At 38.7% G+C, this 25479-nt stretch overlaps 1 protein-coding gene across 1 annotated transcript in view; it reads right to left on the bottom strand.

Annotated features, from left to right (window-relative positions):
• plcb3 (phospholipase C, beta 3 (phosphatidylinositol-specific)) overlaps positions 1 to 25479 on the bottom strand; it is a 77409-nt gene that overhangs the window by 4308 nt on the left and 47622 nt on the right. The window contains exons 4-34 of the mRNA XM_015006092.2: positions 21076 to 21144; positions 15946 to 16080; positions 15751 to 15830; positions 15483 to 15536; positions 14944 to 15016; positions 12554 to 12654; positions 12302 to 12468; positions 11685 to 11831; positions 11373 to 11530; positions 10648 to 10730; positions 10417 to 10501; positions 9668 to 9806; positions 9291 to 9380; positions 9122 to 9195; positions 8945 to 9041; positions 8715 to 8799; positions 8162 to 8286; positions 6492 to 6646; positions 6242 to 6403; positions 6053 to 6152; positions 5831 to 5935; positions 5101 to 5186; positions 4867 to 4978; positions 4105 to 4149; positions 3884 to 3993; positions 3146 to 3213; positions 2894 to 3029; positions 2120 to 2196; positions 1886 to 1966; positions 1679 to 1736; positions 1391 to 1477 (exon numbers count right to left, since the gene is read on the bottom strand). Coding sequence (XP_014861578.2) covers positions 1391 to 1477; positions 1679 to 1736; positions 1886 to 1966; positions 2120 to 2196; positions 2894 to 3029; positions 3146 to 3213; positions 3884 to 3993; positions 4105 to 4149; positions 4867 to 4978; positions 5101 to 5186; positions 5831 to 5935; positions 6053 to 6152; positions 6242 to 6403; positions 6492 to 6646; positions 8162 to 8286; positions 8715 to 8799; positions 8945 to 9041; positions 9122 to 9195; positions 9291 to 9380; positions 9668 to 9806; positions 10417 to 10501; positions 10648 to 10730; positions 11373 to 11530; positions 11685 to 11831; positions 12302 to 12468; positions 12554 to 12654; positions 14944 to 15016; positions 15483 to 15536; positions 15751 to 15830; positions 15946 to 16080; positions 21076 to 21144 — 3144 coding nt within the window. The remainder of the gene's footprint in view (positions 1 to 1390; positions 1478 to 1678; positions 1737 to 1885; positions 1967 to 2119; positions 2197 to 2893; positions 3030 to 3145; positions 3214 to 3883; positions 3994 to 4104; positions 4150 to 4866; positions 4979 to 5100; positions 5187 to 5830; positions 5936 to 6052; positions 6153 to 6241; positions 6404 to 6491; positions 6647 to 8161; positions 8287 to 8714; positions 8800 to 8944; positions 9042 to 9121; positions 9196 to 9290; positions 9381 to 9667; positions 9807 to 10416; positions 10502 to 10647; positions 10731 to 11372; positions 11531 to 11684; positions 11832 to 12301; positions 12469 to 12553; positions 12655 to 14943; positions 15017 to 15482; positions 15537 to 15750; positions 15831 to 15945; positions 16081 to 21075; positions 21145 to 25479) is intronic.

Here is a 25479-nt window from a genome sequence, read left to right as displayed (position 1 = left end):
AATAAAAGCCATTTTTAAGCACCAATTTATATCTTTGCATCTTTTCTTTGTGTACCCAACATTTGTGGTACCCAGGATTATTGAGCTATTTGAAGTCACCCCCTAAGCCATTTTTATTTTCTTATCTGTGTTTTAATTATTTGTGCTGTGTGGAGCTGACTCTCATTCACTACTAGATGATTGTGAAGTCATTTCCGGTGTAATACCAATTAACGCCAAAAGATGGCAGTACTGGCACGCGCGCAGCAGAGAGACTCACGCCGAAGTCTTACTCGCGTCAGCTCTACTGACGTCAGATGCGGATGTCAACATCAGAGTCACAACATCGCTACGAAGCCGCTACTAAGAAAGTGATTTCTGTTTTCACAGGTGGCTCCTGGGCATATGGGGCAGTTAGATGGCTAGGAGTTTCCTTCTGTAAGCTAGAGGTGAGGTGACCGTTACCTGCTGTTAGGCTAATCGTTAGCCACATTTAGCATGTCTGTTGAAGAGATAGGGAAGTTTAACGGTTATTTTTCCCCTTTATTTTAGATTAGCAGGGTTTTATAAGGTATTTTATATATATATATATATATATATATATATATATATATATATATATATATATATATATATATATATATATATATATCTCCATGGTGCATTAATTCGTTTTTATTAGTAATGCACGTTAAGTTTATGATTGTTTATGCTGACTATTGTTATTTTTTATATATGTAGCAGATTATACAAAGAATTGTGTACTTATCAAGATCTTAGTCTGAGTTGTATCTATGAAGAAAAATCTGAATATAAATATCAGTCAGTGCGCTGTGATCAAGGAAACCACCACTAAGAATGTGATTTCCGTTTTCACAGAATAAAAGACAAAATAAGAGCATATGTAACATCAGCAAAATGTTTTCTAATGTTTAAATCTGACTTTTTGTGGTTTTCTGTTTTGTTGCTTTGTTTGGTTTCATATTGTTGTGCTCATGTAAATCAACTTTGAGTGCTTAGACAAGCGATATAAAAATACATTACCATTAAATAAATCAGTAACTACCTTCTCAACAATAATTAGCTGCTGCTGTGATACTCTGATTTTGCGTGAGCTAACAAGAAAATTGGACATTAGTGCTTTGACTTCTTTCAACCACATGTAGCATTAGCTTGAAGGGACATTTTAAGTCAAATTCAGGTTTATTTGTATATGACATTTCAGAAACAAGGCGGTTTAAAGTGCTTTAAATGAACAGCTCTGGCACACCTCGGATACCATGTTTTAGTATGCCAGTTCATTTAAATCAGACGTGTAGCAGCCATACATGCAGCACAGTAGGACCAGAGGAAACCTTGTCTAGATTAAATATTTCTCTTTCTTGTAATGATTAGTTTTGCCTACACTCACCTGTGTAAGCAGACTTTCCATCTGCTGCGTCATTTCCAGATGCTTCAGTAAGAACTTCTCTTTTCTCATGCTTTGCAACTTCTCAAGCTGGTGAGGAGCAAGTGGAGATTTTAGGTAAAACCAGGAAGAAAAACAGCATAAAATGACAAAGAAAAGCTCATCAAAGTCACTAAAGTTGCTGGTCCAGACAAATTGGCCCCAGATGAAGCCCAGAACAGAAAACTGGGCTGTAAATGAAGTCATTTTAAACTTGCTAGGAGCTTTAGTGATGCACATGAGTTGGATTACCTTGCGAAAAATCTCCACACAATCGTTTATGTGTTTCTTGTTGAAATCAGGTAATTGCCTAAAGAGAGAAAAATAAGAACAAGGATAAAACATAATGACAGTCAAAGGGAGCAGTGAAAGACAACGGAGACCTGGATCTAAAAAATAAACTAAGCATTTTATCTCAGATTGATAAAACAGGTAAATGGAAATTAAATGTTTTTGTACAAGCCAGGATCTTTCTTCTTTGCTTCTACAAGGTTCTGTATTCGCTTCTTTTCCAGGATCTTTTGGATTTCCTTCTTCTCCCTGCAGACACAGTCACAGATTAACTGTATACATATAAAAAGAAACCAAATCAACCTGATTTAAGAGACGTAGCTTTGAGTTAAGAATATGGAGAAAGTCCAACCAGGAGCAAAATGAATCCTGGAAAACTGTAGCGTTGGCTGTTGCTCTTACTTGGTGCAAGTGTCTGTGAGCTTCTTGGTGTGAAGTTCTTGATATTCAGTCACCATCAATTTTAGCTTCTCGTGCTCCTGAGAAGAAACAGCAGCAGGTTTTTCAGTAAGAGGCTGACAGGCGAAGCATTTCGGACCAAACTGTCCTGTGTAGAATCTAGAGAGTTTATTTCTGAAATGTCTGAAAATTTGAATAAGAAAAAGATAATTTTTTATTAAACAAGTATTGCTAGTGCACATAATCGGGAGAGCAGAGAGAGAAGGAGGAAGTTCAAACCATCTCTTCCAATAATTATCATGAACAAGGATCATATCCCCTACTCCAATGTCTGTCTGCCCGGCTTTTTTACCAAACGGCCTGACAGAGATTTAAAGCGGAGCGTCAAAAGCTTGTGAAATATTGTCTCTGCTGCCGAGAACTTGAGCTGCTAGCATCTCATGATGGTCATCGGACTCTGCAGAAACTTGGTGATTCCGGCGTTCTGCACTTTCACAAAAACACGGAGCTAAGACCTGGATTTTATACACCTTTGGCCAAAGCAGTAGAACTAGTAGGAAGTCGATACTTTTTACCAATACAGCATGACTGTAATGAATTAACTCTTCAGTTACTGTCTTATAAATCACTCCAGATCCACCTGTTTGCTTCTCTTACTGGGCTGGAGGTCAGCGAGGTCAGTTACGAAATGTCCCTGCAGTCCAGAGAACGACCGTTAAAGCATCTCAGTTTCTTAGAGCAACTGGTGCTTTCAGCTTTGTGTTGAAGTGTTGTTACCTCTGCCTGGTGCTGCAGTTGCATCTGTTTTTCCTGCATATAGAGGCTCTGCCGCAGTTCCAGCAGCTCCTGCATGTTATACTCCCAGAGCTGGGCCTTCTGCTTTTCCAGGTCTCCAATCTTGTCCTGGGAATCACTGGAGCAGAGAGGAACACCAGTTCAGCACCTTTCGTTCACCTTTTACTTTCATCTTCACATCGCTGTCTTCTTTCATCCGTTTCATCCCTCTTCCATCCTTCAGGCTTTACTCACCCTTTCTTGATGCTACGCTTGAAGTTTTTCTCAATGGTGGCGTGCTTCTTTTGACTTTCAGACTGAATCTAGGGGTTGGGAGGGACACAATGAAAAACCAAATACAGTTTGGCACAAGAAAGTATTTGTATGCTAACTTGCTTTCTTGAACAAGTTAGGATAGATCTATGAACTATACAACACATGTTTATGACATTTTTTTTGTACAAAATCATTCCTAGATGATGAAATTTTAGTTTGGTCAGTTCTGCCTGTTTTGAGCTTCTTTCAGAATGAGCTGTTTTGGGGCCTCTTGTCACTTTGAATCCAAATAAGCTGCTCCCCAACTCAACGTTTGGGGAACAGCTTATTTGCTCCCCAAATAAGCAAATATTTGGGGAGCAAATATTTGCTCCGTTTCATGGCTGCAAACGGATGTGGAATTATATATCCGTACATCGTTGAGAAGCAGAAGTGGAGCCTCCTGCACAATCAAAAAGAATGCAGCAACTGGTTTCTGGATGGAAGTCAATAACAAAACGCTTGTCTTTTCCAGCAGCCATTGTACAACGCATACAGTTGACCAAACATGCTGGAGCTCTTCTTGGGTTGCTAGGCAACAGTGTGATGCCCTTCAATTGTGACTCAACAATTGGGAGATTTCTGAAACGTCTCATCTTCCAGACACCAAAAAACATTAACTTATTACCAAAAAAATGACTGGATGTTCTTTTTAAGCTTTTTCTATTTTGCATTTACCTTCTTTTGGTTTTTCTTTCGCAGCTCACTGAAGTCTTTAAGTTGTTTCTTTTTCAGCTTGGTGAGATTCTTTTGCTGCCTCAGATCCTCCAGAGACATACTTGGGATATCTGAAATATAAACATCATTTTAAGTCCAGCTTATTTCAACCCTGATGGCTGTTTGTCAAACAAGACGACTTCATTCGTTTCAGAGTGGAAATAAATGCGTTATAATCTTACCTGTGACTATGGATACTACGAAATCCTCCTCCGTAGGACTTTGCACTACAACAGGAGGCAGAGAAAACACTCACAGCTCATGTGCAACAGATGATGGACAAATTAATCATTCCCAGAGTTGTTCAACAACAGGAGACATTGGTTTGAATGCAAATTCAGCTAATTTACTGCAGATCCACAATAAAATACATTCACCGATTGTCATAAAAATGTCTGAATTGGAGCTTCTGAACAGTACGATGCCTTAAGAAGTATCCCTTTAACGTTTCCACATTTTGTCTCAAGAGAACAACAAACATAAAAGTCTTTTGTTTGTAAATCTTATGTGATAGAGTAATGCTAACGCGCCAGCTTTAGGTTGGTGTAGGGTTAATGCCCTTACACCCTGTCTCCTGTTAAACTGCATCTTTAGTGTTGCTTAGGCTGGAGATCTGTTCAGAGGTTGAGATGTTGGTTTATAACCCAACTCTTCTTTAAATGTCTTCACAATTTTCTCTTTGATCTGTGTGACGATGTGTTCCTTGGCCTTCATGATTCTTGCACATTTACGAACATCAGCTTAGTACACATTACAGCTCTTCTCTGCAGTTCTCTCGACTGAACCAGTGTTGCATCTGGTGGCTAATGTAACACTAAAAAACCCTGCTGACCTGCAGGTCTGGTTTAAGCAGTTTCTAGTTGGCACAGGAGTATCTGTAAGCTTTTACATAAACTGTCACTCCTGTGCCGACACTCAAACAGTGAATTTGTGGATGTGCCTACCTGGTGCAGGTACCCACTCAGGAGTCTCTTCTAAAGGACTGCTGGGAAGAGCCGGCTCAGGGGAAAAGAGTGAATCTGGAATGTCCTCCGTCTCAGTCATGTCGTCTTCTGACTGTTTTCAAAAAGTAAACATTTCATATATTAAAACAGATTACAATGGACGATAGATGAAGAACACCAAAGACATGCTCACTAACTCATACACAAATTAATTATAAAGTATTTTTGTCTTACATCCTCCATGAGATAAGCAAGCATCTTTTCTCTCGCCTCCAGCTGACTGATGTGCTTAATGGGGTTGGTCAGAGCTTCGATATACTCTGGGTACAGAAAAATGAAGAAACACCAGAGGCAGATTAGCATAACTTCATGAGATTATGGCGTTTAACTGTTAATTAGAAAGCCATAAATAACAGTTTGAAAAGTTAAAACGTATTTTTTTTAAAAACTGTGCAGTATAAAATGTAAACGTTAAGTGTTTTGTTAATAAGGACGTTAAATAAAACAACGAATATGCTAACAACATGACAGGCAGGCGAGCTGCTAATCAATGCCAACCAAGTACAACATTGGTGGCAACTGCAAGATTGTTTCTTTGCTAGAAAAATGGATTTCAAATATATCAAAGCATTTATTTAAACTCATTTATTTCAATAAATAGAATAAAGAGACACTAGCTACATAAAAATGTTGCTAGCTAAAAATGGAGATTAACTTCTGTGAACAGTTGCTAATTTGTCAAAGAAATAAACTAAAAATCCTTTATAAAAGGAAAGCAAAAAAAGAATGAAAAACACAGGAGATTCCTAGCAGCCGTTGTTTCCCACTGGATGGCGGCAGTAACTTGTCCTGTTACTTCTTGTTGATTTAAAGATCATCATATCATTTAAGTTCCAACTGAAGGATGATAATTTTAAATGGCAGGTGGTTTTCCTTAGTAGCGAAATTAATTTGGCAAATTTACCCAAGTGCTGATTAGGGACAAAGTCCTTAGCTTCAATGTAAACCAGCAGAGAGGCCATTAATAGCGGCTGGTTAAACTCGGTCCTCAGGTTGATGTAGCGGTAGCCTAAGAAAAAAGACAAAGGGGCACCTATTAATGATAGATAAAACATTCCTGAGGACATACATTGTAATTTAGTAGTAGTACTTTGCTTTCAGATCACATAAATATCAGAAAGCTCACCACGTTTGAGGGAAGACACTGGGAGAATTCGGTGTCCAATGAACCTGCCGTTTTCCTCATATGCAGATATCCTCAGAGAGGCCAGTGAGGGGAGAATCACCTGGAATGTATTGAAACCAACACACCAGTTTTAAAAAAGGATGTACGACAGAAGACGAAATGTGGGAAAAAGTTTGCTTTGTGAGCAACCTTGTAGAAGACGAAGTCCCCATCTTCCCACACGGGGTCCATGGAGTTCCCATTGGAGGTCCTGGTTTTGAACCTCCTCTTTGTATCTCGTGGAAGTCCAAACAGGTTGACCTCCACATACACACCGACCTTTTTATCTGTCAGGAACTGACCTGAGATTATCTGATGGAGGGGCAGTAACACAGTTATAGCACGATGACACAGGCTGCTTTACTCAGACAATAAAAAACACAGACAGCTTGGTTCATACCCGAACTGTCACCGTATTGGCAACAATCCCATCCACGATGTCTTCCGTATAGGGGTCAAACTGTTTGTCCCCCCTGGTCATGATCTCTGGCTTCAGCAGGTAGCCGCTGTGGCCATTATACTCAAATACGCCCATGTTCAGCTGCATGGGGAGGTCTGAGAGAGAACAAAAAACATTTTACAAAATTTACAGAAGGGAGAAGATTTGGTAACACTTTATTTGAAGGGGGGTGAATAAGACTGTCATGACACCAACATAAACATGACATAACACATGTCATGAACATGAATAAGCCTTCATGAATATTTATGACTGTTGTCATAAAGCGTCATTCGGTAAATTATGACACTTTTAATACAAAGTTGACATTATTCAAAATGTCTTTGTTATGACAACTTGACATTAACCAGGAAATCATTACTGATATAAATTTGTTATAAAAGTATTACTGATTGCACTTTAAAAATTAGGTAAATTTATGTTATTAAAGGTAAAGTTTAATCAGTAATGATTTCCTGGTTAATGTCAAGTTGTCATAACAAAGACATTTTGAATAATGTCAACTTTGTATTAAAAGTGTCATAATTTACCGAATGACACTTTATGATGACAGTCATAAATATTCATGAAGGCTTATTCATGTTCATGACAGGTGTTATGTCATGTTTATGACAGTGTCATGACAGTCTTATTCACCCCCCTTCAAATAAAGTGTCACCGAAGATTTCTGTGAAGGCTGACATAGGAGTGTTTCTTAATACAGTCCTCTGTGTTTTTGGCACAGCTAAAAAAGGGTAAAAGGCTTAAAATACATTATTTTATTGAAACAGACTTCACACTGAGAAATTTAGTTCAGTAGAATAAAAATTACACTTTAAGAATGGCTTTCTTCTCTTGTTGAAAAACAAAAAAGCTATCGTCAAGTCTTGTTCACATGGTAAGATTTTAAAATGATCGGGCCGATTTTCAAAACCTGATAATAAAGTTTCAGGTATAACAAGTTTTTTTGTACAGTGTGTTGTGTTCAGCCACAGGGTGAAAACAACACACCAAACATGGACAGATTAAACTCAACAACATTCAGGAAATCTCACCAAACCTCCCTAGACCAAATGTGAGTTTAGAATAAACAAACATGGCCGACTGGGAAGAAGCAACGGTGAGAGTTTATGGACTATTTTTAAGATGGCAGTTGTCTTCCGTGTATTTTGGATGCACTCCATCGCGCTTTCTGATTGGCCAAACATCACATTCAACTGGTTGCGTTACTCGCTTCTTTTCAGGGGACACCACACGCTGTGATATGGGCCAAGACAACAGAACATGTTGAATATCTCAGGTTTTAGACCAGCAAATTCCCGATCATGCCACCAGTTATTCTGCGCCTTCTGAGCAGACTGGATCGCTCTGAACTCCCCAAACACGACAGGAATATTTCCTAAGATTATGTTAGGAGTCATCATGACATTCGGGGCCTCCTGATCACCACACCTCTAGGTGTTTTAAACATATTACCCATTGCTTTGACGGGTGAGTAAGGGAATCTACGTCAGAGTGTTTTACAGATTTTTACCAGAGCTGCCAGTGAATGTCAAAGGCGCTTTACATGTCAGCTTTAGAGAGCAACAAACACAAATCCAAAGAAACAAGGCTGCATTAACAGTGGTTACCAAGAGTCTGAAAGTTCAGTGCCACCATCTGGCATCCGATGTTCCAGAAGAGCTGAGGCATGTAGTTGGAGCTGTCAACCCTCGTTCCTTTGGGGTAGATCCGGCTCAGCTGCTTCTTATTATACCTGGAAGAGTCCTGTCAAGGATCAACATGCTGAACAGATACAGGGAGGCGGAACATCTGCAGATTCAATTTATTACATGCTGGAAGCTGCAAGACTCAAAGTTCAGTTCCTGATTGTGTCCAGGCCGATGTTTGAACAAAGAAGGTGGATCAGTTGGTTGGTATATCAGCAGTACCACTTATGATGTCAATTGTTTATATAATATAAGTGAAAATGTAGAGTCTGCAAATAAGGGACCAGACTTTTGTTTGTCCAGAGATCCTAAAATACATATCCTAAAACCAACACCAACCAACAACTTAACAGTATGGATTCTGTCTCTGCTGGGAGGAATACGGATTTGGAACCTGAATATCCATTTTCTGGAATTTGAGAAATACTGGCAGAGAGATTAGCACACAAGCTCTGCTTCAAGCTTTTAAGGATACGCAAGACACTCAAAGGGGAAGGTTTTCAGGATTTCTATGGCTTTGGTTTCCACAAATGAAGACATCTCGTAGTGCCTTCTCCTCCCTGGTGAAACAGAAGGTGGTTAGGATAAATATTAGGAAGCGGTAAAGGAACATGGAAGAAAATTTTGATGATAACTCAAAAGCGCTGAAAGATATCCTTTTGCCGCCGTCTCCAGCCTTCTCATCATCGGCAGACACACACTCACTCAATGCATTGTCAAAGCCCTTGAATTTAACAGGTTGGATGTAGTTGACGAGATTGGACATCTCCTCAGTAGCGGACACTTCGTTTAGGGCTGTACCCTGAGGGGAGAAGATCGCAGGAATCCATCAGCAAGCCGCCCAAAGAGACCATCAAAGGGCCAATCAGCCATTTCTGATACCTCTTCACTGGCGGCCTTTTTCCCCTCTGGCATCATCTCATTCTCCTCTTCCTCCTCACTCTCTCCTTCCCCTCCTGCCAGAACAGGATAAATATATCCAGAAAAAAAACATCTGTATGTGTGCTGGTCAAATCCATTCAACTCTGTTTGACAATACCGAGCGACTTACGTTGCCCGGGGTCTTTGGCCGCCTTCTCAGCCTGCTTTTGGTCGCCGTTGGACAGGATCTTCTGTCCCTCTGTGTCTGTGAGGGGCGAATCTGCAAAACCAGCCGCCATGTGTCAGCTTAAGTATGTTTGCCAAAAGTTTTAAATCACCAAGAGTTTATTAACTCTTTGTCTCTAAGGAACCATTTGTAGTTTATGTAGGCTAGGCACCAAACTGTGGTATTCGACACTCAAAATCTAACCCATTTAGGTCCTATTGCTTGTTCATCCATTTTGTCGCACTTTTTCCCTCCACACAACTTTTTATTATTCTTCTTGGATACAGTTACTTTAGCAATGACATTTTATGGTTCACCCGTGTGACTGTCTGCATCCGTACCCCGAGAGGGCGACGGCTGGGTCGGGACGGGGTCTTTGCGCCGTACGGTTGTCTTCTCAAGGTGAGGCTTCTTCTTGTTTTTGATCAGGATCTTTCCCAGCAGGTCTTGTGGTGAGGGAAGAGGGGAGTCTTGTTCCAGCTAAAACCCATACAGATGATAAATGGTAATGTTTGAGCCAAAATGAAACAGGATTGACACTAGATTAACAATAATAATAATAAATAACTAGGTATCTTTTAACTTAATCAGATATAAGAGACAAACTTCAGACTCAGAGCCAAACTCGGTGTTTAAAACTGAAGCTAAAGCTATAAGAATTGTCGAAACATGAATGTTTTTGTTGGATTTTGCAACACGGAAATTAAAGAAGTACTTTATTTTGCTTAAGAACAGGATTGTCAATTCTGGTTTAACTCGTAAAATTAATGGGGAAACATTTGAACATTAACCGAATGATCCCCACATTCACATATTAACAGGTAAAATGTAATATTCTCACTTGTGTTACTTTGCATGGATTTCTCCCTATGATTAAACATATTCATGTTTGTATATGATACAATTTGCTAAAATTACCCCCCAATTTACTGTTAATTCCCCCAATTTCTAAGGAAAGTTTCCCCCGTCTGCCCTCCCCTTTATTGCCCCACTGTGGGGTCGTGGGTCAGATTAAGCAGATACGAGTATCACAGGGGATCTATCAGATGATTGAGGTTGGACAGCACAGAGAACACAGATTTGAGTTTACCGGATATTTATCCAGCGGATCAATGAGCAGGGCGTCTCCAAAAATCGTCCTGCAGTACTCTGCCATCTTGGCCTGCTGCTTAGGTCTGGAATAACAGAAACTTATTAGAAACTGGAGCCCCACATGCCTTCAACCATCAGTGGCCAAGTTTAGTGGCTAAAATAAACTAGCATAGAGTTCACAGAAGAGCCACATGCAGGCAGCCTGTGACAAAGTTTTAACTAGACTTACGAGTCAACGTGGTTTTCAAAAGACAGGATGACAGGATAGGGGGAAGCCTTGAAAGCAGTCTCTGCTATCGCTTCGATCACATCCTGCAGGCCACGACAGGAAGAGGACATTTAAAATGTGAACGTCTCAGATCATAAAATACATCTGAAAAATAAATAAATCCTTTTTTATTGCCACATTTCTGCTTCTGTCTGAATTGGTTTTTGCCGTTTTTGTCTTGAGGAACACATGACCCGAATGCATTCAGTGATGTTCTTGATGCTCCTGTGAGCTAACTGCTTCATTATGTTTGCTTCACTCGTATTGTAGAAGTCTATAGAGCTACAATAACCAGGAATTCAAACCAAAGCATTGCAGCTGTACTTTATATAGACCATTCGTAGATGATTTACATGCCACACTGAATGATTTAAAAGCATATGTCTTCTTTAAAACTGCCAATTTACATATGCTGGGGAATATTGCCTTTCCTGCTCATAGAGCTGTGAGACTGTCATGCAGAAACAGTCTTCATTCAGAGGCCTTTGCAGGTATGCTGCAAGACTGACTGCTACAGGAGACCCTTCCTGCCCACAGCATCGCCATCGACAACGACTCTTTGAAGGATGTTAAGAGTTACAACATTTAATTTCCACTTGGGATAAATAAAGCATTTTTGAATTTGAACTGAATTTGAATAAGTGTTGAAAGAGCTGGATTAGTGGCTGATAAGACGGGTGCGTCACCTTGAATGGGATCTCAGTGGTCATGGTGAACCCGTGGGTGATGTAGGGCTCCTCGTCTGGTGGTTTGCCCTTCCAGCAGTCCAGCTCAATGCAGCGGCAGCCGGTGAGCAGCACCTGCCTGTACATCTCCACCGATGACGCGCCTGTCAGCTGACCCACTGGCGGTAGGCAGAGAGACACACAGCTGCATGTTCAAACTGAGCCACCGGGGATTTAATTAAAGCTTTGCAGCTTTAAATAAGCACCTTGAATCTTTTCAGTTAAATAAACCACCGAAGGCAAAGATGTAGATTCTTCTGGAGAGCGTTTTACCTGTGAGGTATGTGTTGTGAGAGGAGTTTATAAAGTAGTGAGCCAGCGAATGGTTCATGTCATCGAAGAGGTCAAGCTTTTCTAGAGGTAAGCTATTGTTTTCCTCGCTGTTGAGGAATCGACTGAAACCCTGCAGACTGAGCTGGTCTGCAACAGAAAGACAGACAGACCAGGTGTGGTTTTTATTATTCGAAACATTTACAACTAAACAAAGCAAATTTCAAACACAGTAAAACACAGTAAACACAGTAAAACAAAGCCTGAAGAATAATGATCTGATTTCTGGTCTTTATAAAAGCTTGGTTAGAAAAAGGCAAAAGTTTGTGTTGTACTTCACAATTTGTATTGTAAGAAAATTTACCTGATTAAAAATAAAAAGTTTGCATCTGCACCTGTGACGGGTCAAATTTGTGTCATTCTTCAATTGCAGCTGGGTGGCATGAAATAAAATCACTCCAAAGGCCATAGATTTGGGCCAGAATTTGGACACCCTGTCATAAACCCATCCTAACATGTTCAAGGAAGAATACTACGTCCCCTGAACTATTCTTTACATGGCTATTGTTGCTTCATAACAGTATTTAACCAGATCAAGAAAATAAATCTGAACTGCTAACCTCTCTCCAGCTGGCTGAGGTTGCTCTCAAACTTCTCCATGACCTGTCGGACCTGGTCTCGTTTCAGGGGGGGGTACAGCACCTCGTTCAGCCTGGAGTCCCGCTGCTTGTCGTTGAGGAAATCCAGGAACTGGTCAAGAGAGATGAATGGTTTCCTCCGAGCACCACTGAACGAGAGACAGAACCGTATCACCGAGGAGTGACCCCAAAAATCTGGGCGATTCGGTTAAAAAGAGGAAAAGCTAAAGGTACCATTCCTCAAAGATGCTCTGCAGTTCGGGTCGGATACACAAGTTGTCGAGGAACTTTAGAAAAACCTCCCACGTCAAATCATCGGTCTTTATACTTTCAGACTGCAGAGAGATCAAGACGGAGGAATGGAAGATTATAAACAACATTATCTGGTTATTTATCAAATACAGATAACTTTGTTAACCCCAAGTCACTTAAAATAGGAAGAGAGAAAAACTATCTGGTTCCAGCTGTTTGTTTCTAAACATAATGATAACGTATCAGGTTTATTTTATATATATATATATATATATATATATATATATATATATATATATATATATATATATATATATATATATATATATATATATATATATATATATATATATATATATATATATATATATATAAATTATTTTTCTTTCAATTTGTATTATATAACTTGTGTTCACTAAACAGGTTTTATTCCTTCAAAGGAGCTGTTTGAGAGAGATGTGGCAATTTGTAGCAATGTGTTTAAAGTTAGTGATGACCATGGCTCCACAACACTTTTCACCAACAGGTGGCACGAGAGCAAAGAGACAAGCACACAGAGCTCTGTCAGCCATGTTTCCAGACTTCATCAAGAAGAACAAGTCTTGTGACTTTAAAAAGGAGTTTTAGTACAGACTACAGCGAATATTCAACACGTAAGAGACCTGGCTTCACCTCAAAATCTGTAAAACTGCGATGCTGTAAGGAGTGGAACCACGGTGGAGGAGCAGTTCCCAAACATTTTTCAGCTTTCACCCCAGACAGTAACAGAGGACGACACAGGTGACCCCGAGCCGTTACTGGTAGAAATGTAAAAGCACTGCCAGTAAACAGCAGTAAACATAAACAACCTCAACAACCTTATACACATCCTTCAGCTACAGTCACAGTCTCCAGACCAGGAAACTTATAGGACGAGATCAGAAGAAACTCATCCTACAGAAGTATCAGTCAGGAGATGGATGAAACAACAAACAACTCTGAAGCATCTACAGCACAACTGCAGATATATCCATTTCTTCATAAGCCTCTGTATTGACATAGACTTCATTGTCATTCAACTGCAAGTTTAAAATTTACATAGAGTAAACTTTTATTGCAGGTCACCAATAAAAATAAATGAATAAAATATTGAATAATGGTTGCTACATTTGGCAATCTAATTTCTGGGAGTGATGTTCTGGTGGTCAAAGCAAGAAGAACTGCCAGTGAAATTATTGTCTTGAGAGAGAAAAAAACTAGACGAGTCAAGTTGGAGTGAAAGGGGAAACTGCTAATTCGTTCAGCTTCCTCTGAAACCTTGGAAGAGCCAGTGCTGCCAGTTCATCGTGTTGGACCTGTGAGGGCTGATGAACAAGAACCAGACTTGTTTAACATCAGCAGCTCAATCAGCTGTGAGTTAATTGGCAGCAGCCAGATGCAGCAGTGCTTGTATGAACCCAAGTTTCCCCTTCTGCCCTGTTCTGCAATTAGTCACAGTCACTCAAATTGTTAGAAGTTAGGCTTCATAAAACACAAGGAGGCTCAACTAGCTTCTCTATGTCCGTCTACACACTGGACATCTGTGGATTTTTGAGTCAAATTTAAATACAAATTATTTGCGTTTTTTTTTTTTCCTAGAGTTTTTCTCAAATACTCAACCTGGACGCACTGCTGCTTAACACGCTAATGGCTGCAGAGCAGAAAAAAGATGACTGTAGGTGTTAGTGTCTGTGGTAGCTCTAAGACAGTTCCCACTGAGCATGTTTCTGAATATCAGGTATATTTGGTATTTTAAATACTAAAATAAGCAACTAGAATTGTTTTTAGAGGGGATATGTGTAGATTGTAGCTATTAGCTGTTATAAAAAAACACTTTAATATAAGGAATAATTTTCAAATATATTACTTTTCCAGACAGATTTCTAGATTTCTTAAGCTGTTTCTATAAGATTTTATAAAAATGCCACAAAAAGCATAAAGAAGCTTCAAGCTCAAGTGAGCTTCCAACTTAGCAGGCTGCTTTCTTACCCTTTAGCAAGTAATTCAGATCTGCTCTATTTAAAAGTTTGTAACATTCAGACATCTCAAAGGTAAAGTTTGCCTAAATTCAAATGACCCCAGAAGCAGGCCAGGACAGAACATTTATTTGAATGACAGTGAATTTATCTCAGTGCTCTCTTTTAAAACTGGAGGGAAGTTTTATCTTATGATGCAGCAAGTTAAAGAAAGAGAAAGTTATTAAACATAAGAAATAATAAAAATCAATAATTCAGATATTCTTCATTAAGTTGATGGATCAAGTGATAAATCTTTTTCCATTTCCTTGTATGAAAGCGTTGCTGTTTGAATGAATATCTTTTGGTTAATCACAAGAGATTGCATGTATTGATTACCTTGTTGTTGTTTAGGTTACACTGCTCCATTGCAGTCTCCACCCTCTTCTTATCAGAAAACAACTTCAGAAAGCTGAAAAGCAAAAAACGTTTGGCTTGGTTCAAGTTGGAGCTAAAAGTTAACTCTGGGGTAAAAAAAAGTGTTTGCCGTCTTATAGATCACAAGTTATAAATCCTAAAAAAGCAATTTTCAAAAGATGAATTCATATGTTAAGGGAAAAAAATCTTCCCAAACCAACCTGACCCGCTGTGACAAAGTAATTGCGCTCTTACAGCCTCATAAGTAATGCTTCCCTGGACTGGTGAGTCTTCTAACTCACTGTGGAGGATTTTTGGTCGAGTTTTCTTCATAGAGTAGGTAAAATAAATGAATAATAATCTATAAGGGAGGAAACACTTCCCACAGCACTGTAGATTATAAATAAAGAGAAAACATTTGGCAACTTCCATGTTTTCAAGACAAAGAGCAAAGCGAGAACATGAATAGGCAACGTAGAGGTGGGTGTGTTACAGAGGGAGCAGAAAAGGCTTTTACTCACTGCTTCATAGGGATCCTCCCATCCAAATTCCCATGAAGCTTTAGTTTAGTGTACCTGAAAACAAACAGAGCATCGTTGGAAATATCTACAAACTGGGTCCTTCACACTTCCTGTTCAGATTCCACACATTCACAGAGTTCTCCCATTTTTCAGCCCGTATGTCTGGATTGAATTATCCTGGACATGTAAACTCTTTTCCATTCTCCATTTTGTTTCCTGTTGACGCCCTTGAGCAGCTTTGGTTCCCTAAACTGTGAACGTGTCTTACGCTTTATAAAGGTGCCTGGTCCTCGATGAATTCCTGGACAGTATGTTGGTCGCCAGGTCGAAGAGCTCATCTGTCCAAATCTGGAAACAAACACACATGAGGACGACGTGTGACTCGACCGCATCGCTGTTGCAAGGCAGACAATGCCAACGACTAGCTGACGTGTGTCGGAGGGAGGCGGAGCTCCAGGATTACCTGTGTGGTTTTCTCATCCAAGCCCAACAAACAGATGAATGAGACGTTCACCATGTCCACTCCATAGACGATGGTCAGCAGCTTTGACTCAAACCCCTCTTTTTCATAGGACAGCTTCTCCCGTAACTTGGGATCCTAACAAAACAACAGAATTGTTTCATTTTTCACAATGTCCCCAAAACAACAAAGAACCAAACAATCTGAACACTGAGGACAAACACAAACTGTGTCTGTCTCTCCTGGGAGGAAGAATGTGATGCATGAGGCTCTGCATTCTAAACTAATGATCTAAATGGCTCTTTCCTCTGCTTTAGCCCACCAAATTCCCTATGGTACCTTGCATCTGTCTCACAGTTAAGCATCACTTCTCCTCAGTCATGTTACAGAGGAGGGTTTAGTGGAGTAATATCCCAAGATTTCAAACTTTGATGACATAAATCACCAAAACGTTCATTTAGTTTACTGATTCAATTAAAAAACTGAAACTCATCTTATAAATACTGCTGTGGGTGGCACAGCACTTTTTTTCTTCCACTAAACTTTCCTTAAATATGCTTTTAGCAAAGAGGGTAGAAGATGTCGGGTCAGCTCCAATGATTAGTAACATAAAAATGTTTATTGATCAAAATTGACAGAAAAATATAATTAAAATACCCAATCTACATAATAAACCAACTACAATCTTACACTTTTAAGACTGAATTACTGAATTTAATAAATAAGCTATTTAGTTACATCCAAATTTAGTTAGGAGCACCTGTGCTGTAACTTTACAGGTGATTTAGAAGAAATAAGCCATTTTTGGTCATTTTTAAAAAATGAAGATCAAATAAGTGAACATTCAAACCAAAACAGCTGATATGGATGAGTTGATGATCCTGTACTTCAGGTACAACAAATGACAGGCAGATGCAAAGATATCGCCAAGGAAACGAGCCAGGTATTCAAATCTATATTGCAGCACAATCGGACCGTTGGACTTCAGGTTTTATCCTGCGACAGGTGACAGTTTTTCCTGAGGTGAGGGAGTTGAATTAACCAGACTGTTAAGGGTTTTTAAAAAACATTTATTCAAAATATTGGCTATAAGGTCAATTTAGAGAACTCAGTTAACCTAGTAGTCATGTTACTAGGAAGAACATGCAAACTCCATACGGAAACTAGGTTGAGATTCAAACCAAAATCTCTCTTGCTGCAAGGCAATGGTGCTGCCAACCAATATATTTGATTTCTGACCTGCTAATTTAAATATTCCAATTTGTGAAATTTTACTTTTATTCAATAAAAATTTGGAACTGGACTAACGCATTAATTTTGATTAATTATATAGATTTTTGATTGAGTGATCACTGTTTTTTTTTTCTTTTTTTAATACAAGAGTTGTTTTGAACCTTTGTATTTGCGTGTTTCTGGTACATCTGTAAATCTGATGCACAGTAAATAAAAACGTCACTTTTCTTGGCCCACTGTGGATGAATTTTTTTTTTTTTTAAATGATCTCATGGGACACTGGAAAAGACTGTTGTTGTGTTCAAGTTGTGCTAACATAAGTTAGCCTAGCGAAGCTATCCAAGCCTAAGATAGCATCTCAATGCTAAACATGTAGCAGCAGCACAGACGTCCCTAAAGCCAATGTCCACGTCTACAGTCTACGTTCCTAAAGAAGTTTTTTTCTTTAAAGACTTTACATGAGTAATCAGGGGTTCCTGAAAGCTGAATGGATATAACTTTATATCAGTCTGATGGCTGAATAATCTAAATAAGAGATTAAATACAAAAAAACAATTAATATCTTTATTGTTGAACTCATACAACTGTCTATTTAATAATTTAGCATATTTTTTTTTCTTCTTTGTCAATATATAATTTTTGGGGGGAAAAAATGTAATTAGAATAAATTAATTACAGAGGCAGCATTTAAGTCGATAGAGACCTGGCACTAATTAAAGTATATGATAATGTTCGTGATCAAATATCATTTTCCCAACTCTTCTTTTTGTTCACCATTAAATAACATCCCGGCACTCTAATCAGCTGAGTTTAGTAAAGCAAGTTCTGGAGTGGAAACACCTAATTGGTTTTTTATATATATATTTATTTAAGAAAATATTCTAAACATATTTTACTTATCATTTTGAACTGTTGTGTATTTTTGAGAAGACTACACTGCTTCCTGATTGGCACGATTGTTGGTCCTTGATCTAAAATGATGCTGTTGATCTTTTAAAACCTGAATTTAGTGTTGCTGAGGCGGCCGTTTCAATGTTTGGCAGCCACAGTAACTGCACTACTACTGTGTGTTTGGTATCCAAATGAAGGCAAATCAAAACAGTAAAGTTATGGGGGCGTACATCAAAAACCGTGTCATTAAGGACCATAAAATGCTCTGCAAAGCACGCCGACCATCTGGCCAGTGCCGCGCTCAACTTATTTGATCAAATGTAATAAAACTTCTTTAAAGCTGTAAAGTCATATATGAATAAAATCTTGAATATATTTTAACAATGAGCAAATACAAATATCTACACTGCTCAACAGTCATATGTGAAGATTAGGAAAAAGCATTGTGGGTCGAGAAAAACATATGATATGCGCAGTAAAGTGCAACTCCTAGGAGTTCCTTTGAGTGTAAGAAAGAGGGGAACCCTTTCCACGACTTAGTAAAGCTGTTTGAATTTGCTCCTAGCTGTTTGGTGCACCGGTAAATATTTACATACAGAGCATGAAGCGGCAATGAATAAACAAATGCACCACATGAAGCCCAAACAGCCATGCAGAAAGCTGTGGGAAATGCTGTACATGGAAACAAATATTAGTTAAATATAAACCCAAATATGACCAGTATTTGCTCATGGAGAAATACAAAGGTAATGGTGAACTTCTGGTACACAGTGGAACCTGCAGGCTGCGAGGATGGATGGATGGATGGAAGGATGGATGGATGGATGGATGGATGGATGGATGGATGGATGGATGGATGGATGGATGGATGGATGGATGGATGGATGGATGGATGGATGGATGGATGGATGGATGGATGGATGGATGGATGGATGGATGGATGGATGGATGGATGGATGGATGGATGGATGAAGGTCCAGATGAACTGATGGATGGATGACTTATTCTATAGTTTCTCAGTGGGATGAGCCATGTCTCTCTCTCATGGTTCTGCCTGGCTGCTGGGCTGCATGTGGAGGACTGGGACTGCTGTCGACTGTTTTTCCTCCACAGCAGAGAGACGCTGAACGGACTCTGTGATCCTCCAGCCCTGATGTGTCTTGAATGTCTCAGGCTGAATCAAAGCATCAGTTGGTTTATTCCCACTGACGCTGGTTTATCTCGGACGCCATTGTTTTGTTCCTGTGCTGGTCTGAACTGGGAGCAACAGCGGAAACTAACCTTTCAAAATTCAAGCTTAGCTGCAGCCTGAACTAATAAAGAGTTTAATCACAATCCAAATATGGCTGTAAATCCCCTATCCAAGCTTTTTACAGAAGATATCAGAAAATGTTTTGCATCCAGAGCCTTTGCTACAAATGATCAACCATATGCTGAAAGAACACTCAAAACAGCAGTTAAAACCAAACTGTGCCAAAAAAATATACATTTTGCATTTAAGACAGAAAAAATAACTGTAAATATGTTCTACCCAGAACTCCTCAAGTGGCAGTTTTAGCTTAATATAGATTAAATTATATCTAAAATAACCTATTTGACACATTTTTATTATCCAATTATTAATTGCTTAATCAAAAAAATGCCAATACTTTTTTTTCCCTAAAGGTGAATTAAATGTTGTTGTAACTCATTTCTTTCAAGTATCTTTAAAGTATTATTGTGGATGGTGATGCTATGGGCATAAACGATCAGCAGCAGCAGCAGCCAGTTTTCCAATAAGCTGAAGAGCTAATCCACCTCATTTGCTTTTGCCGCTCTTCTTTAAATCTCTATCAGGCCATAGGATTAGAAAGTCAGGCAGAGACTGGAAACGATCTAAACTTCCTCATTCTCTGTCTGCTCTTTGGTTCTGTTTTGCATTCATAAAACAAACTTTTCAACTCATCTGGGATTTGGGGATGTAGTTTAGGTTTAATTAGAACTTCTGAGATGCTAATCACTTTCCAGTTGTAAAGTCAATACCTTGTTGCCACGGTCACACATTATAACCACTGACTATTCCCAACGCATGTAAATTTCACTTTTTCAAGAGATTTAATGAAATTAGCAGTCTAATATTTATGGTTAAACAAAGATTTTCAATACAACTTAATCAGTTGCCTGTGGGCCTAACATAGCGCCTTGCGGTATCTCTCTGGAGAGCCCAATCTCCTGTTAATTATGATGTGAAATAAGCAAGACTAAGATTATCACCTCACTGAATGAGGGCTCAAGTACTGCTAATCATTAAAGTCTGACAACAGCCAGAGAGTCTGCTCCAGTTCCAGTCATAGAAACTTTATGGTTTCTTTTCAGGCCAATTACAACTATGTGGTTGATAGACCTGTTCCATTCACTGCAGCTGTCAGTCAAATTGAATATCAATGCCTGTAAATAGAAATAAAAATGTCTCCAATACAAATTCACTTACACTAAGTTTAAATAAGTTGGAATACCCGACAAAGCCCACAGAAAACTCAGTGAAACGCCTTTATATAATATTTGGTAATCTAAATTTATTGGTAAAAAATATGAAATTATAACTTTTTTATTTTACTTTATTCATTGTAGAAATCAATATTTGAATTTCTTTCCAAATAAATCGACTCATTTGAGTAACACGAAGACGTCGATGAGGTCAAAAACGCTGCTTCATCTGCGTCTCAGCCGCATGAACCCGCTTACACAATAACTTCCCCTCCAACAGAAACTGGTTATATCACTTCCTGTCTGACGGGCCATCTGTCGGCGGCCTCATTAACACCCCGTCACCTTAGCACCATCAGCTGAGTGAGGAAACGCACACACACTTCTCCCTGACAGTAACATTTGAACATCACATTCATGCTCTGAGGAGAAAGTTCCTGACAGCAGAAGGAAAAACTTCAGTCTACCTCTCTCTGACTCAGACTCCCTCTCTCTGACTCAGACTCCCTCTCTCTGACTCAGACTCAAGGACACGTTACCAACCTTTGGTGACTTGGCGAACTTTCCTTTTCTTGTGTCACAGATTGTCCACATGTCGATGATTTCGGTCTCCTGAAACACAAAAACAGTGATTTGGTGACGTCTTTAAGCAATATTTACAGCATTTAAATCATGGCTGCAGCACAATAAAGGCTAAAGAGGAAACAGTGAAGTTGGTTTTGGCGTGGGAGGAGGAATGGTTTCTTCCCAGTTTACTAAAGCTGCACTCAATTATCAGCCTTGCTTTCACTTGATTAAACTACGTTTATATAATGACCCCAAAGTGAACCGTTTGCTTTTAAAGCAGCTGAAGCCAATTCATTCAGCTGAACGATACATTTTTGACAGTTATCGTCAAGGCTCGGCCCAAATGTCAGTTTCTATCTAGACAAATTATTCCAAAACTTGAACATGGGTAAAGTGAGGACAATGATTTCTAAAATCTTACAAGACTTAAGCTGAAATTAAAACATGTTATGTAACAGATGACTACAATGAACAAATTAGTAATAGGAATGAAACAATGAAATTAATCATGATTAGAAGATTATTGAAATAATCGTTAACTAGTTCAGTAATCAAATAATTGCTAATTGGAGTATACGGACTGTAAAATAGTCCATCCGCTAAAAGAACAATGCAGTCAGAGCCATAATTAAGACAAAACGGAACAAAAATATATACATTTTGCATTTAAGATGAAAAACCTTCTTTGTCTGTAAATGTTCTTACTCACAACACCTCAAGTGGCAGTTTTAGCTTCACCAGGTTCAAATCTTGTTAAAAAAAATCCTAAAACCTTTTGCTCTACATTTATTAACATTTATTAATAAAAAATTTGTTTTAAGATTTTTTGTTTAGCTGCATTTTTTGCTACTATTGATCAAGTGCACACTAAAGGAAGGATACGTTATTGAATTTTAGGCAGTAAAATGCTAATTTTCCTATCTAAACATAGATTTATTTGGTCATTTACATCTTTTATTGTATTTATAATTTTGTGTAAAAAGGCTCACATGAAAAATCTTCAGAATGGCTTTGTTATCTCAATTGTCAGAATAATCAATAGAATGATTAAGCATCAATTGCAGCCCTAATTCATACCAGCATTTAAGTGCAATGTTACTGCAAGTGATGCAACAAAATATGAAGATATTTTCTTAAAATTGACTCTGAAAAAGGCAGAAAAAAAGCCTGATTGATAAATCTATAGTGATTGGTAGAAATATAGAACCTGGTGCATAAAACTTTTTATGTTCTTGGGGCCTTAGTGGCCTAAATGAGCAATTGCAGAGAAAGAAAGGGGGAAGAGATGCATCAGAGGTGCCAGGATTCAAACCTCCAACAACAGCAGACAGAAAAATAGCCTCCGTATTTTGGTCGCCTACTGTTACCAATGCTCCACATGCTACCCAGATGCTACATTTTCAAAATCAGCTCAACCAAACTGCAAACACACCGGTTTCTGGTTTCTTTTGATGTCTGTTGGTTACAATTTTGACCTTTTTTTCTTTTTTAGACTACAACACATAAAAAGAAAAAAGTGCTGCTGGATCTTTTCTACAGAAAATTAAAAGATTGCAAGATTTATTGCATCAAAACCCAATTATCTGACTTATTATTAGGGATATGCTTAAAATTGGGCCGATATCAATATCCCATATTAATACTGCTACAATGGCCGATTTTTACTGATATTACAATACAATCGTTGTGCTGCCCTCACAATACGTGAGTATGCAATTAGACATCCAGCGAACAACTAATAAAAAGTTTCCACACAAGGTTGCTTTTCTTAACTGAATTTCTTTCATAAATGTTTGAAACTAAATACAACACAAGGGAAAAATGGGTTACTGGCTAAAGCACTCATCTTATGCCACAGTCAAAACGTTTTTGTAGCTGAAATATAACGGAAAGAAAAATAGGTTACTAGCTAAAACACGTCTTAATGCTACACTCAAAAATTATGTGCACCACTATACATTTAATCAGCCAAAGAACAAACAATACGTGCTTAGTTGTCTTATAAAAGCCAAAAATACTTACAAAGACGAAAGTTTTCTAACGTATAAAAGGTATAAAGTACATTTCAGAGTGTTCACTTTCTCCTAACTGCCAAATTCTTGTTGGCATGGTTACCGCAGAAATATACCTCAAAGGTAGATTGCTGCTAAGAGCACTCACGCGGTCATATTTCTGCAAATACAATATGACGAAGATCGTTTGTAATACAGATGCAATACTCAAAAATGTTTGATCGAATTTCAAACATTTTTGCCCATTCTTGGCATAATTCAGAAATACAATTAGTTAATTATGATCTTAACTACAAGCTTATTGTTGGAAATTATTTCCATTATCAACTAATTTAATATGTCCAAATGACATAACAGTCATGTCTGGACAGAAACATGTTAATTTAAAACTAAATGAAATCCAGTAAGATTCTTAATGAATGAATGTAATATGTACATATTCACATTCATATATGTCCTAAAGTATGGGTGAGCAAATATATGATATAGTTGAAAAAATAACTAAATAACACAAATGAAAGGCAATCACAACATTAAGAAATTGGAAATAAAAAATGTGAATTGGCTCAGAAAACTACAAAATACTCCTCTGAAATGTAACTGAGCATAAACAAAACAGACAAAATAAGAAACAAACTGCTGCCAAATAGAAAAACCCAGGAAGAGTGATGCTTTATGTTATGATCTTTCATTACCTCTGTACACATTAGAACAAGCAGATGAAGACAGTACAAAACACAGCTTTTGGACGGATGACCAAAATAAAAGAAGTTGTAATCCATTCCTCAGGCTAACACCTAATACTCTGTGAAGCCTTTTATCTCCTTCCACTAAACTTCTTGGACATTTTACCTCCTCAAGACATGAAACATAACTAGTGGTGTGTGTGTGTGTGTGTGTTTGGCTTGTTGTGTGACATCACAGAGACAGAGGCCCACTAAAAACACCACAGAGGTTTCATTTTCGTTTTAGGACATATTCTTCATACTCCCCCTCAGATTCAGGGCTAAAGAGTTGGGAGCACCATAAGCCACTGGGACACAGCTGTCTTGAGAAAAGAACCATGGGATAAAAATGAGAAGGCTGGGGAGGAGATGCGGTCATAAACCCAACCATAAACACAGGGGAGGATGCATGCTCCGTCCTGTGTAAATATTTGTTTAGACCCACACTCATTCCACAAACCTCCTTATTTCTTCCATCCACTCTGCTCATTCTGAGGTGTTCTAGAAATTACAGCTTCTTACTCCATGTTTTGGGAAACCTCTCCGTTAATGAAACGTTTTGAATAGATACGCACAAGTTTGATCTGAAAGGTGTGGCGTCCATATTCACCACCACCATGCTGTGTTCACTAGGACTGTCCAGTAAATCAATGGACAGTCCTATTGGAATAGACAAGTGATCAATATCAACAGATAATATGTCTGATTGAATATTCTGCTTATAGAATATTCACTGAGCTCCAATCCAGAACCACACAGCATTCTGGGAGATGTAGGCAGAGGAAAGGCTTTACCGGTTTAAAACCTCCGAAGGCCAGCTAAGCTAGGATGGTGGAATCAACTGACTCACTCACTCTTTGGTTACCTAGCAACAACCTGCTGAGTAATGTTTCGTTACCTAGCAACAACCTGCTGAGTACGGTCTGGCTACCTAGCAACAACTTGCTGAATAACTGATGAAACAGCAGTTTAAGGTTCCACTACTTTACCTCATAACTGCTTAAAAAAACAGTGTGGAAGGAAAATTGGATAAAACAGGAAAGGTTGTACCACCAGTTATAAAGACATCTAAAACAAAGAACTAATCAACAATTATCGATACACAAATATCAATATTGATTGATATGAAATGTTTACATCATCGTGATAAGTTTTTCAGTCATCGCTTTTATTCCAAAATGTACAAAGCGCCTTGCTGGTCTGAAACATCACTGTGCCAAACTCTCGTCTCGGCCGTCCATGTTTCCGTTTCAAAGATACACAACAAGCAGTCGCAGTCAGCATCATTTTCTAAGTCCTGAATCTCATGCCTTCCTGTTCCAGCTTTCCGCCGGCCCTCAGGCCGTCAGCTCCACTGGGATTGGCTGGAACAAATAAAGGTCAAGGAGCGACGCACCAATTGGATTAAGCCTTCTCAAGCATTGACCTCTGATTGGCCTGTGGAGAATAAATTATTTCCTGGGGGAACAAACGACTTTTGGGTCTGTAGGACACACACACTCCTCACTTCTCCCACAGGCCATGGTTTCATTCTGGCACTGCCAGGGAGACTCCTTGGAGATGAGAGTAATGAGACTACAACTTTCTCTCTGGCCCCTGCGAGTCTCTTACATCACACGCAGGCAAGGAAATCTTAGTCGCTT

The sequence above is a fragment of the Poecilia mexicana genome, unplaced genomic scaffold (genome assembly GCF_051168715.1).
Source record: "Poecilia mexicana isolate PSO_F unplaced genomic scaffold, ASM5116871v1 scaffold_18, whole genome shotgun sequence".
In the NCBI taxonomy this organism is placed as follows: Eukaryota; Metazoa; Chordata; class Actinopteri; order Cyprinodontiformes; family Poeciliidae; genus Poecilia; species Poecilia mexicana.
This window is presented reverse-complemented; position numbering and strand designations above follow the sequence as displayed.